The sequence below is a fragment of the Myxocyprinus asiaticus genome, chromosome 14 (genome assembly GCF_019703515.2).
Source record: "Myxocyprinus asiaticus isolate MX2 ecotype Aquarium Trade chromosome 14, UBuf_Myxa_2, whole genome shotgun sequence".
In the NCBI taxonomy this organism is placed as follows: Eukaryota; Metazoa; Chordata; class Actinopteri; order Cypriniformes; family Catostomidae; genus Myxocyprinus; species Myxocyprinus asiaticus.
The window spans coordinates 4,902,048-4,916,657 of NC_059357.1; the positions used below are offsets into that span (position 1 = coordinate 4,902,048).

At 37.8% G+C, this 14,610-nt stretch overlaps 1 protein-coding gene across 1 annotated transcript; it reads right to left on the minus strand.

Annotated features, from left to right (window-relative positions):
* Positions 1–1,056: 1,056 nt before the first annotated feature.
* On the minus strand, positions 1,057–11,534 carry epor (erythropoietin receptor). Its single transcript, XM_051716195.1, has 8 exons — positions 11,138–11,534; positions 10,589–10,724; positions 8,864–9,033; positions 8,564–8,715; positions 8,248–8,404; positions 7,947–8,034; positions 7,318–7,405; positions 1,057–6,942 (listed from the first exon to the last, which is right to left on the minus strand). The coding sequence occupies exons 1-8, from the start codon at positions 11,217–11,219 to the stop codon at positions 6,220–6,222; spliced, it is 1,596 nt and encodes a 531-aa protein (XP_051572155.1). The 5' UTR covers positions 11,220–11,534; the 3' UTR covers positions 1,057–6,219.
* Positions 11,535–14,610: the final 3,076 nt, after the last annotated feature.

The following is a 14,610-nucleotide window of genomic DNA, read 5'->3' on the forward strand; positions in this document are numbered from 1 at the left end:
ATCAAATTGATTTCTCATAGATGGGCGGGGCTAAACTAACTAAAACTAACTCGCGCTTAGCGAGAGAAATTACTCTGTATGCTGTGGAGCATTTAAGACATCACCTGGAGTTTTTTATTTTTATTTTTATTTATTTTTTTGTTAAGGGATTGAGAGAAAGGCATGGAATACGATGCATTAAACTGAACAGTAGGTGGCGGCATGTGCTCATGACACCAGTCCGCCATTAAAATAAAAGAAGAAGAAGAAGAAACATCACCTGTGTCAGCTCTACAGGTTGAAATGGCTGACATGTCTTTGGAGTTTCGTTGGTTAAAACTGAAATTGGTATATTGGGCAACTGTGAAAGGGTATTCAGAAGTACATCCAGTTAAAAAAGTATTAGAAAATTGCTGGGAACATGAATATATAAATCTGAATAGCTTTGGATGAAAAGCAAGGGCAATATTAACAGGGGCCAAGAAGTGGACCCCTACAGGATGACCTGAACACTGCAGCCCATGTGGCAGCCCTCCTGCACGACACGGCTGCTTTTCTAACACAGTTCCTGCAGAATAGGGGTGAGAACCAGGGTCTGTGCAGGATCGTGGTCTCGTTTCAATCTAAATGCTAAGACAGATGGGACAATGAATCACAGACATCTGATCTCCTCTCCATACTGGACCACTACCTGCAGGTAAGATGCACCTTAGAGGAGGTGAGTGGTGTGGAGGGGGTGGTGATTAATGAGTAGCAGGTGTATCTGTCAGCTACATACCCTCAGCTGGACCAGCACGGTGAAGGACGTGGCAATCACGGACAGCAGTGGCATTTGGTGGTGCACTCGGGTGACCATTCAGGCCGACGGGACAAAAGCAAACAGGAAACCGAGGGATGTAGAGATGGTTAAGGAATGGGTGAACCTAAACCAAGAAAATCCCAAGGATAATTTCTAATGTATTTCTCAGTTTGACATTAATTCTTTGGCATAGTGCTTCCTTTGTCAACATCTTTTTTTGACAAATTACTATTTTTGTTAGTAAAGTTGTATAAGCATATTTACATAATTCAGGCATGATGACAGTATTTACTTTGTAAGAAATACAATTTAATGTTTAAAACATTACAGATTTGTAAAGTATGATATACAAATGTCAGCATTTCATTGTTAAACAACTAAACACACCACACACATCTGTATGGTTGCAGGCAGATGCATAGTACACAATCTATATTGTAGACAGGATAGAATAAGGTGCCGTGTTTGCTCATTTTTTAATATTAATTCAAAAAGCAGCATTTCAGTCTAACATTTAAATGCCTGAAAAAAGTTAAATAGTCTGAAATGTTTAAATAAATATTAAAACAACAGAGCTGGTACTCAATAGTACTTTTAGGTATATATATATATTTTCTTTTTACAATGGAAGTTTCCCATTGCAAGTTTCTTACTAGCTACTGTTAAGTCATTTTTGGAGCATTTTGACAAATATACATACAATTATTTTACCTTAGAACCAGTTACATACTGGTGGAAAAAGACCCTTTGAAAAAGTGGCACACGTTTTTCTTTATAGTACAAATTAATAGTCAGAAATTCGGCTAAGCACTCAATTTAAAATTATTAACATGCATTTAGACAAAGAAAAGAAAATAGTGCAACAATACTGAAAAATTGTTAGACTGAAATGAAATTGTTTTGATTAAAAAAAAATACATCTAGAAGAATATTAGGAGTGTTATAGATACAAAAAGAATACTCAGAAAAAATCTGACCTATAAAAATAAAATGAATATACATTACAATCTGTGTGTCAGAAACAACATTTACCATTTTTTTTGCTATTTATCTACGCAGTTTCCATGTTAAAGGAATGTTCCGGGTTCAATACAAGTTAAGCTCAATCGACGGCATTTGTGGCATAATATTGATTACCACAAAAATTAATTTCGATTCGTCCATCCAAATATCGAAGTTACAGTGGGACACTTACAATGGAAGTGAATGGGGCCAATTTTTGGAGGGTCTAAAAGGCAGAAATGTGAAGTTTATAATTTTATAAAAGCACTTACATATATTTTTATGTTAAAACTCGTGTCTTATTTGAGCTGTAAAGTTGTTTAAATCATAATTTTCTACAGTTGTTTTGGGGTTTGTTGACGTTACATCGTCATGGCGACGAAGTTGTAAAATTGGCTATAACTTTACAGAGAAAAGGTTAGTAAGCGATTTTATCACACTAAAATCATGTTAACATGCATATTGTTTATGTCTTGTGTCTATACTTTTGAAACCGTGAGGATTTTAACGTTTACTGATTGGCCCCCCCCATTCACTTCCATTGTAAGTGCATGACTGGAAACCAGATTTTTGCTTTTTAATTCCTTTGATATTTGATAAGATGATATTACCAGTTCAAAAGGGTTTCATTTTTAGGTGACATTTTCAAAATTTAGATTGAAGTTCACAGATTCATCATGGTTGATTCATGCATATGAATTAGGTACTACAGAAAAAATATACAGAAATTAATGCTTTATTTAAGGGCAGTATTTGCCCCAGGGATTTGTAGGGGCATTTTTGTACCTTTATGAGGGCTTAAAAAAAAATAAATAAATACTTGTCTTTTAAAGTTAAAAACCTTTAAATACTTTACAAACAAATTGCTAATTGCTTCATTAAGGCTGATACCCAAAAATTCAAATCTGCATCAGCTTATATTTTGTGATAATATGTATTAGGCTTAAAATAAAATATAAGGCAATATATCAAGATAAAAAAGAGAATATCAAAAAGAGGGAATCATTTTAGAATTTCAGTGGCATGTTTGCCCTAAACCCCCATTCATTTCTGACCCTGCTAGAGAAAAATTTTGACAAACCAAACTGCAATAATAAAATAAACACTGATTATGCATGTTTCTATACAGTAATTTGAGTGTATTGCAAACCTTTAGGCTCTGAGAAATGGACTGTTCCATACCAATCACAAATGCATTCCCAGAATGCACCAGCATTTTCACATTCTGCACACGAGCATAGAAAGTAGAAATGAAAATGGATTTTATACTTCATACAACTCAAATAATTGTTGTTTAGATTGACTTCCTCTAACCTCTAAAAAATATGCATTAAGATAAACCCCAAAAACTGATAAAAAATAAAAATAAAAAACAGTTATTTACATTAAAACAGCTATGTACATTTTTACAACACAGATTTTGGCTTGGAAACCCAAAACCGAAGAGCATGAACTGACATTTAATTTATGATTTATAATTATATAAATATAAACAGGTACGCTGGTACTTGGCAGTATAACATGATACGCTTTACACATTTTTTAATTTTTTATTATCAGCTGCCATATTAATGCTTTTATGTTAGATGTAACACTTTAGGCCACTAATCCGTTTTCAAGACCCCCCCAAAAACAAAACAAAATGCACCCGATCTCTAAAATTCATTTACATTTATATAAATTACATATGTAAAATGTGTAAGAATTTTTTTCTATTAATTCTATTTCATCTATTTAATTTTTCTATTAATTCTATTATTAGTAATTAGTCCCACATAAACTTACAAAATGTATATCAGGGTAAGTTTCTTGCTGGCATGGTGTACAGTACACTACTAAGAACCATGGTATGGTAACTTGATGTTGAATATGCTTGTGCATCAGACGCTGGAAATGTCCACGCACACACGCATACACAATAGATTGAAAAAGTTTGGGGTCAAAAGACAACTCATTGTTCTGGTGGCCATACATATCATCACTCAGGTGGGCATACACAAAATCCTAAGAAAGATAGGTGGGCATACGGCATATGCCCTAGACAACACTACTGGATGAGAGGTGTAAACAGCTAATTTAATGCGTCTTCAAATAAAAACATACAGATCCATTTAAGTTTGAAATCTCCTTTGTCAATTCCTTTGTCCTTTGTCAGTATGTGATGGAGAGCCTGTGAGTCGGTTTTTAGAATGGGGAGGTGAGGATTCATTTAATTTAAACAATGGTTTGGTCCAATTAGAAATGGCAGGAAAATACTGTACTTAAGCCAGCCGCCACTAGACGGAGTAAAACAAAGATGGACGGCGAGTGTTTGGAGCACATGGACAAGGTTGTTAGCCAGACTAGTGTAGTCTAGGGCATATGCCATATGCCCACCTATCTTTCTTAGGATTTTGCGTATGCCCACCTGAAATAATTGATAATACATATGACCGCCAGAACAATGAGTAGTCTTTTCACCCAGAACTTTTTCAATCTTTCATAAATTCACAGTATGCCCACCTCTTCAGACACTACTACAGCACTCAGCCAGACCTATGACTGTGGCATAGATCTGAGGTCTATAGCCGCTTCAGCTGGCCAAGAACTGCCCATTTAGACAGGAAAAGCCATCTAACTTACACGTAAAGCGACCAATAACAGTCGGTTTTGTCATTACGGGGTGTTTAGGGGTGAGGTTATCAGAGATATATCATACCATAATAAAAGACCGACATGGGGGAAAAATTATCTGTATAATGGTGTGCAATTTTCCACGAGTGATTGCAGAGAAAACGCATGGGAGAAAATGTGAATGTGTAAAAAATGTGTTAAAAGTCTAAGTACCACACTTAGAAAGCCTCATTACAGAGAATTTCATGGACATAATCAAATAAACAAAGCAGAAAATGCAGCTCTGCTTGTGGATATCCACTTCACTTTCTGCTAAGTGCCTCAAACGAAACAAATTAAACAGTACTGTGCAAAAGTTTTAGGCACTTGTGAAAAATGTTGCATAGTGAGGATTTCTTCAAAAATAGTGCCATAATTAGTTTTCATTTTTCAATTAACGTCATCCAAAGTCTAGTAAAAGCTAAATCAATATTCGGTGTGACCACCTTTGCCTTCAAAACAGCACCAATTTTCCTATGTACACCTGGACACAGTTTTTCTTGGTTGTTGGCAGATAGGATGTCCCAAGCTTCTTGGAGAATTCTCCACAGTTCTTCTATCTATTTCAGCTGTCTCAATTGCTTCTGTCTCTTCATGTAATCCCAGGTCTCTGTGGGGCCATGCCACCTGTTGCAGGGCTCCCTGTTCTTCTATCCTATTCTATTTGCAGAAGTTCCAAATGTTTGGGAGACTAAAATGTATAAATAACCATCATAAGACAAATGTTTTTGTTAAACATCTTATCTGCCTAAGACTTTTGCATAGTACTGTATATTTAAAAGATCTGATGTCACTAATCTGGCAAACTCGGGCAAATTCTGTGAATATTTCGTCCTCAAAAGCACTCATTGTATCAACGCAGAACCTTGTGAACATAACGCGGCTTCCAGCCATACTGATGAAACATCCTGTGTGCATCTACTCACGGAAGTTCCATCAAACCAGCCAATCAGATTTGCACTGATTGATCGAGAAAGCATTTTCCTGTTTTGAGTGCTATAAGCATCAGGCGTTTAATGCACGGACTGTGTGCATGCCATCTGAGACTAGCGCTGCTCGAGCGCGAAGAAAACTCCAGCCTCCATTGCTTAGGGAGGGGAGTGGGTGCTCTAGTACCAGAAATATGTCTAGCTTTTAGACCGTTTTTAACTGAATTTGATTTTATTTGCTCATAAACACATTTTTGCACCTCCTACAAAATAAACATCTTTCTTTAAAATGCATTCTTTCCATCTGGTGTGATTCTCCTTGCAACTGCCTTGATCTCTATCACAATGTGGTAATGGAGAACATTTTCAAAATGCTCCATTTTCAGTGGAGACAAATGTCATTCTAATATGGATGAGAGACGTAAATGTAGCAAAATGAATGCATTTACAATCTACAACTTGTTAATCCATTAAAATTTCCTAATGTCATGTTTTGCCTAGTATGCATTTATGGAGAGCATTTTCAAAAGGAGGAAAACTGCATTCTAGTGTGGATGAGAGGCGTAAACGTAGCAAAATAAATGCATTTTCAAACAGAAACAGATTAGTTTTGACGCGGCCTTAGTGTTACTGTGAAAACAACAGAATTAGCTTATTTTATCTGATGGAAGATGCTTTGTCTGATGAAAGATCCTAGTGCTGTATGTTCCTTAAACGCTGTATCTCAAACAGAAATCTACAAGATCCTGATCTTGATTTGGATTCTCCTTGTGATTCATTGCTCTGTCAATCTCTCGTACACCATAAAAGGTTTTATTACACATATAATTTATCCATATTTTCCTAAAAATCTTCAGATCAGTATCCAGATTCAATGCAATGACCGGAGAGTGGCCACTTGTGGCCAAAAATATCATTTTTGTATTCATTGGTGTAAATCACCCGTTTCCCAAGATCCGCTATCCTGTTCGAGCTCATCGGGCTGTAGTCCATAGACACTCCTGAGTCTGCTACGGCCATGTAGGCGTAGCCCGGCCCTTTGGGCGGCCACGTGTGGTTTGGATGCTCAAAGCTAGATTGTGACGACAGTCTGCCCGAGCCGGAGCTCTGTTGGAGGGATCCGAGATCAGAATGTGAGGCACTCAAAGACGACTTTCCTGTATTGGTGAAGAGAGTCTGCAGGGGTAATGACTCATCGAAGATATTATCCTCCTGACCTTCATCTTCTCCTTGGGCACACTGGGAGTTGTGATTTAGAGTAACGTATGTGTCGTGTGACTCCAGTAACATTGGCTGGGAGAGAGATTCTGGGTTTTCTTGAAGGGCCCTCAACTGTTCCATAAGCCAATGGGCGTGAGGAGGCTCTCGCCATCTGTCTGTTAAACCAGAGTCTGTAACCTCGCTTTCCATTTTCTCCTCTTCCTCCATTGTTTTCCTGTCTTGTCTTGGGGAAGTTGTGTGGCTGGACAGTGGTGTGGTTAGAGAAACCTCTGAGAGAACTTCTAGAGGCGATGGAAGCTCTTCAGGGAAGACATGGACTGGTCTTCCCCACATACTGCCATTACTTTGACTCATCCATTCCTGTGGGCCGAGAAAATATTATAGTTCATTACTGAATGTCTAGAACTGGCACTGATATCTTTTTAATCAGAGAAATTTTCAATTTAAATGAGCTTTTTCAACCTATGGAGACAGGGCTGGTCAAGTGAGGACAATCACAAACATTGTCCCTTAAAATGACTTGTCCAATAAATGTGTACACTTTTTGTAGCAAACTTTCATTTGTGGCCACAGTATAGCCTTCTAGATGGGCCTAGGTGAATGGGAGGAGGCCCACCTTTAAAAACTTTGTCCCAGGCCGTATGAATTCAAAAAATGGCCCTGTCTATTAGTTTAGTTTAACGGTTATACATAAATGGTGCAGTGACTTTCAACCAGATAAAAAAATGAAATTACCTTAAAATCCCCTTTGTAGACAGTGAAGAGTCCTGGAAACTTGTGCTCTGGTGTTGGAATGTCAGGCCACAGTTTCTTTAGAAGAAACCTGTAATGTTAAACAGAAACTGTTCAGTATACACTTGTTCATATAATATCTGTACAGACAGTGTAGACAATACTAGCGAACAAAGCGTTCTTTAAATTACTCAGTTGAATCTTTTCTCAAAGCTTTGGTAGATCACCCAACTTAAAGGGATGACTTTGTTTAGGAGTAAAACTGAAATGAGAACAATGTTAACAAAATGGGAATAATTAATATTATGAATAGTTTACATTGGCAACATTAATTTTAGTGATGTTCTTAACAATGTTTACAATAATATTGGAACAATAAACAAATTTTGATGCAGTCTTGATAAACTAATAGTGAAAATACTGTGATAAACAGCTATTTTAATGCAGAATTTAAAGTAAAATGCTGTGTGGGGAATTCGGAGAACACTTTTGAGTGTGAATCGTTTTTTTGAACCGGTTTCATAAAACGAACCATCCGATTTGCTAAAATGAATTGGACTTCCCAACGCTAATACATTTATGACAATACAGTCTGTGAATTTATTGTTTAAAATATATGTTTGAAAACCTACTTGTGGTGGGACAGCATCACAGTCAGAAACAGTAACGAGATAATCAAACCAATGAACAGAACCAATAATACAATCAGAGGATCCATGTCTGTTAGAAAAGGACAAACAGAAAGAGGCCAGTCAATACACACTAAAAGCATCCACCAATCCGTCCATCCATCCATCCTATTCAAACAACATCAGATTTATAACCTTCAAACTTCTGGATGAGGTTCTGTCTCAAAATAAGCTCAAAGAGATACTATAATTGAACATTTTAAGTTCCCACAGTATTCTCAAAAAGCATTCAAAAGCAGTTTACCGGTTGGCGGTGTGCTTCCAAATGCAGGTTCAGTCCAAGCACTCCAGAAGCCTTTATAGGAGACACCGTCAGGCTTGACACGGACCCACACCTTGTATCGGGTTCCCGCCTGCAACCCTCTTAAGATCAGCATCGTGTTGGCCTTTATCACCTCCACCTTCAAAAGACATTACACTTCTGGTGAGCTTTAACATCAAGAAAGTTAATTTCAAATGCATCAGCCCATTCAAACAGAATTAACTTATGACTAACCAGGTGCTATACACAAGTTGCAATGTATATGCAACATTATGAAATTGGAATAAAGAGCACTTACCTTGCCCATGTGACTTCCCTCCACTGCATATCTGACCTCATATATCAAACTGTCTTCCATATATTTGAGAGGTGGAGGCAGCCAGCTCACATTTAACTGCCCTTCCTTCCTTGAGCTCACAACTGTGAGATTTCTGGGAGGATCTACAAATACTGTAAGCAGAGAGACATTGTAAGGCAATATGGCAACAAAAGATCAGCAACAATATGTTTTTACATTACAGAAGCATTATGATGTGTTGCAGAGGATTCATCATCTTCAATGGTCTGTCATCACTGCATAAAGCTTTAATAAACTTACAGACATTCTCCACATTGAGGCTGCGATTGTAGAGCATCCGGCCATCACGAAAAATCTGCAAGCTGAGGGCCGTGAAGAACAAAGTTTGGGGCAGTTTGCAGAATAAGATGGTTCTGTTAGTGGCTAGTAAAGACAACGATGAAATGGCACACGTCCTTCTGTTCTCATTCCTGAAGACATATGAAAACCACAAATTACACTTATTCCTATTTCATGGGTCATTTTAACTAAACTGAAACAATCTTTCGGTCTATATACAGTACTTGGCTATTTATCTGTCTTTTATTCAATATATATCAACATAGCATCTATCTATCTGGGGGTGCCCAATCCTGCTCCTGTGGGCCACTAATCAAACACACCTGAACAAGTTAATCAAGGTCTCCAGGATTACATAAAAATTACAGGCAGTTGTGTTTGATTGACAGTGACCCACAGGAGCAGTATGGGGAAATATGTTCTAAAGCAGTGGTTCCCAACCCTGTTCCTGGAGGCCCCCAACACTGCACATTTTGTATATCTCCCTTTTCTGACACACCCAATTCAGGTCTTGGAGTCTCCAGGAACAAGACTGGGAACCACTGGTCTAAAATAAGAAAAAAGCGAGAAAGTGAGAAAGCAAGTAAAAAAAGTTCGGAAGAAATTTTGAAAGAAGGAAAGAATTAAAAAGAACATTTGACGCAACCTATATAACCTAATAGTGAAAATACTGTGATAAACAGCCATTTTAATATACAATTTTACGTAAAATGCTCTGCAGGGACTTTGGAGAACACTTCTAAATGAAAACTCTGTTGTGAATTATTATTTTAACCGGTTTAATGGAACAAACCATTTGAATGAATCATTTTGCTAGGATGAATCGGTTCGAAAGTTCAAAATAAATAAATAGAAAGACAGACAGACAGAAAGAGAAAAAAAGAAAGAAAAAAGAAACAGACAGAAAGAAATAACAGACAGGAAAAGAAATAAATAAAAACAAAGATAAAAAAGAAAGACAGACAGAAAGAAAGACTAAATGAAAGGAAAACAGAAAGACAGAAAAAAGTAAGAAAAATACAAAAGAAAGAAAAAGATAGAAAGAATGAAAGAAAATGAAAGAAAAAACAAACAGACAGACAGAAAGACAAAAAGCAAGAAAAAAGACAGACAGAAAGAAATCAAGAAAGAAAGAAAGAAAGAAAAAGACAGATAGACAGACAGAAAGACAGACAGACAGAAAGAAAAAGAAAGACAGGCAGAAAGAAAGAAAGAAAGAAAAGGAAAGGAAAGGACAGACAGACAGACAGAAAGAAAGACAGACAGACAGAAAGAAAAAGACAGGCAGAAAGAAAGAAAGAAAGAAAAATAAAGAAAAGGAAAGAAAGAAAGAGACAGACAGACAGAAAGAAAGAGAAAGAACGAAAGAAAGAAAGAAACAGGCAGACAGACAGACAGAAAGAAAGAGAAAGAAAGAAACAGACAGACAGAAAGAAAGAGAAAGAAAGAAAGAAAGAAAGAAACAGACAGACAGACAGACAGACAGAAAGAACGAAAGAGAAAGAAAGAAAGAAACAGACAGAAAAAAAGAAAGAAAGAAAGAAAAAAAGATGAATTTTGAAAACTGGTATGTTAAACCTGGAAGAGAATGTCACATAAGACACCAAGGACACACTAATTTCCTAAATAATCGTTGACATGGTTTATTAAGTTTCTCAAAGCACAAATAATCCTTCAGTTACTTACTCATATGAATACACAAATGTATACTGATCATGTGACCCATTCCTCTCTTCCTCTTCTTCCCAGAAGCATGTGAGGTCCTTCTTTCCCTCCACAAAACATTTCAGATCTTCTGTGTCGTCTTGTAGTAACTGGGCCACTAAAGATTTATGTTTATTTTAAATAAAAAAATTAAAAAACAGCAAAATTCAATGTTAAGCTTCATAATTGCAAAATTATGACGCATAATTTACAAAACACCAGTTAACATTAAAAAAAACGTTCTGTTTTGCCTCTCAAAGAGAATCTCTGCTGTAAAAGACATCCTGCAAATCTGCAATCTCTTCATACATTTGAGCAGAAACATTAAAGATATGAATAAAGTAATTTAGAAAGTGTTTGGGTGTAAGAAAAATCATTTATATATTTATCTAACCCATTGACACTTGGTTACAAAAAAAAGAACATTCATTAATATGTTTTTAAAATGTTTACAATAATCAAACAATTCAAAGACAGTTAAATGCAGACAGTTTAGAGAACCCAACAAATAAAAAGCAATTTGTTTCTTACCTTTACTTTCAAAACGTTGTCCTCCTATAGTGACGAATGCAAGGCACAGTATGAAAACAGCTTTCAATTCGTCTCTTCTCATTTTTTGCAATTATCAATGCATTGCTGCTTTGAATAACTGTTGTGAAAAACAAAATCCGCCTTTTCCCGTGGACTCTTCATGCAGATTATTTTCAGTTCAGCAAAGAGAAACCGGTATATTTTATCTGTTAAGCTCACAGTGTGTTAGGACAGTATGTTTACTCTTTTACTACTAGAAGGTGGAGCGCCAAAAAGTGTGTTGTTTATTGGGCGGAGCAAATGAGTACATGCTGTCATTACTGTTTAAAGTGCTCAAGATTCCTCTGCATGATGCAAGATTACATACTATCCAACCTAAACACTTGTGTCGGCAAATATACTGTACGACAATATATTTGGTAATCTATAAATTTAGAAGTTCTTTGGCATTTGATGCAAGTTCAATATGTGACAGTCAATAGATGCAAGTGTTTTTAAGACTGAAAACTGTTTTCTTCAAACAGTAACCAGTTCTTTTTATCAAAGCCTGACACTCTTGTTTTTTTGCACTCGACCTGTGTTATCAGCACAGCTCTGAGCTTCTCTTACGCACAGATAAGCGCAAGTATTGCGCCACGATCCAGCCTTCCAGCAGCTCACTGTCCATTATCGCTATAGCACGTCTTTACCGTTACTACACCCCGGGACACATTGTTTAGATGGCAAATGTGACACTAGATTAGGACGACAGGTGGTCTTAATCATACAAAGCTCTTGTCCATTTAGTAAAGAATTCATTTTACATCTGTTTAAAGGGATAGTTCACCCAAAAATTATTTGTTCAACCTCATGTTATTCTATACCTGTCTGACTTTCTTTCTTCAAATGGTGACTGAGCCTATCAGTTCCTTACTTTCTGCATAACGTCTTTTGAGTTCGACAGAAGAAAGTAAGACACACGGGTTTGGAACAACATGAGGGTGAATAAGTAATGGCAGAATTTTCATTTTTGGGTGAAGTGTCACTTTAAATTTGTTTGGAAATTCTGTTTAAACAAATTCTAAATACTAAAAGTGCTTAAGTGGTCATCAGCTATAGATATGAGAGAGTAGCTAGTTCCATTTACTACAGTATATTGATAAAAACATGTGACATTAGGGTACATGTGTAACTCAGGTCCATGGCACATGCATTTCCCTGGTTTCCTTTAACTCTGGAGGTTGTGGGTTACTGGTGGGTTACAGGAAAATGACAAGCAGGAAGCCCCTTTGTCAAAGTTTTCTGGGTACGTAGATAAAAGCAGAGGACTTGGCAGAGATATGGCTGTGTAGCTGTAAATTACAGATGCTATCAGAAATCAAGCTAGTGCACAAAATGACTTTTCTTGTCCAAGCACAATTGGCCTTCAGGTTCCTCAGAGTTCTATTCACGTTTTACGTTATGCTGTTTTGAACGAACCCTATTGAATGGGTATAAACTTTGTCTAGTTATATTTTCTAGGACATGAAATATACCTAAAACTGTAGACTATTTAGGACATGAGCTCTTTTTATTTTCTAAATCTGATGAAATTCAGACTAGTATAGTATAGTATAGTATAGTAACAGGGCTCCAGACTAAAAAAAAATGGTAGGTGGCACGTGTCAAATTGACGTCCACATGAATGGTCGGACCCAGGGTTTCCCAGGAGAACATTCCCCAGAGCATCACAATCATCTTCCCACAGTGAATCCTGGTGCCATCACTTCCCCAGGTAAACGGCGCACACGTACACGGCCCGTCCATGTGATGTAAAAGAAAACAGGACTTATCGGACCAGGCAACCTTCTTCCACTGCTCCAAGGTCCAGTTCCGACGCATGCGTCCCCATTGTAGGTGCTTTCGACGGTGGACTAGGGGTCATCATGGGCACTCTGACCGGTCTGTAGCTATGCAGCCCCATATGCAGCAGGGTGCGATGCACTGTGTGTTTTGACACATTCCTCCCATAACCATCATTAAAATTTTCTGTGAATTGAGCCACAGTAGACCTTCGTTCGGACTAGATGGGATAGCCTTCTTTGTCCTTGCGCATCTATGAGCCTTGGGCGCCCAACACCCTGTCACCGGTTTGCGGTTTGTCCCTCTTCGGACCACTGTTGGTAGGTACTCACCACTACTGACCAGGAGCACCCCACACACCTTGCCGTTTCACAGATGCTCTGACCCAGTCGTCTGGCCATAACAATTTGGCCATTGTCAAAGTTGCTCAGGTCTTTATTCCTGCCCATTTCTCCTGCATTCAACACGTTGACTACGAGAACTGATTGTTTGCTTATCATCTAATCTACCCAGACCCTGACATGTGGCCTTGTTAGGAGATGAGCAACGTTATTCACTTCACCTGTGAGTGGTCATAATGTTTTGGCTCATCAGTGCATAAAATCTTTGTCTTTCTTTATTGTGACCGGATAGCCCAGACACAGAGACTACAAGAGTGCAAAGTGAATGAAATCCAAGATGCAGTTTATTGTGCTACTCCAATCCCAATCAATAATTACCAGAAAAAAAATTGGTAAATAGCATGTGATTTTTAATTATAAAAAAGCCAGAAATTAACCTGGGACTCCTATTTTGACTTTTTGGCACTCCCAGTTGTGAACTCAGTGATGGCTGATTCGCTAAGAAAGTGTCTCTCCTCTGATTCAAACTGCTAACCTGAGCATAGTTCAAACCCTGAGTTCTTTTCAGGTGATTCATAAAAAATAGTTTTTTTAAAAGAGTCATTTGTTCACAAATCGGACATCATGGTTTGTGCTGTGTTTGTTGTTGTGTACAGTGAGATTATCTCAACAGAAAGGGTGAAAGCGGCATGAGACATGCTGATGCACGCTCTAAAGATGTATTTAATAACTCACAAGATGACATCTGACGAACTCGCATATGAATGTCCACAACCCGACTGTCGCCAATGGCGACGAGATTTAAAATGATTGTCGCAAATTATTGTTTTGGGCTATTCTGACTTTTTGCTGGACATTTTAGTTGTGGGGGCAGCTGTGTCTTTAAGCGCTCTATGAGATGCAGGCGAGGGAAGCAAGCCGGTGCGCTGGTCAAGCTCCGACAGCGCGGCTTTCAAACAGCGCTGCCGAGTAGTCATCTAGCGAATCTCTGCTCTCTTCCTAACAAAACGGATGAACTACATCTCCTCACCCATACAAACAAGGACTTTTCAAACTCTGCTGCCTTGTGCTTCACAGAAACCTGGCTGAGTGAAGCCATTCCAGACAGCGCATTACATCTGCCGGACTTTCAGCTGTTCAGAGCGGATCACATTGCGGAATTAACAGGGAAAACAAGAGGTGGTGGAACATGATTCATTTTACATCAATGAAAGTTGGTGTACAGATGTAAAAACATTAAAGAAAATGTGCTGTCCTAATTTGGAAGCGCTTCTTATCAACTTTAAGCCTTTCTACTCGCCGCGGGAGTTT

Coding starts and splice junctions, on each gene's coding strand:
- epor (XM_051716195.1), bottom strand. CDS start 11,219: ATGAGAAGAGACGAATTGAAAGCTGTTTTCATACTGTGCCTTGCATTC. Junction 8,405..8,563: donor AGGGAAGTCACATGGGCAAG/GTAAGTGCTCTT, acceptor TGTCTTTTGAAG/GTGGAGGTGATAAAGGCCAA. Junction 6,943..7,317: donor TCTACAAAGGGGATTTTAAG/GTAATTTCATTT, acceptor CTCGGCCCACAG/GAATGGATGAGTCAAAGTAA.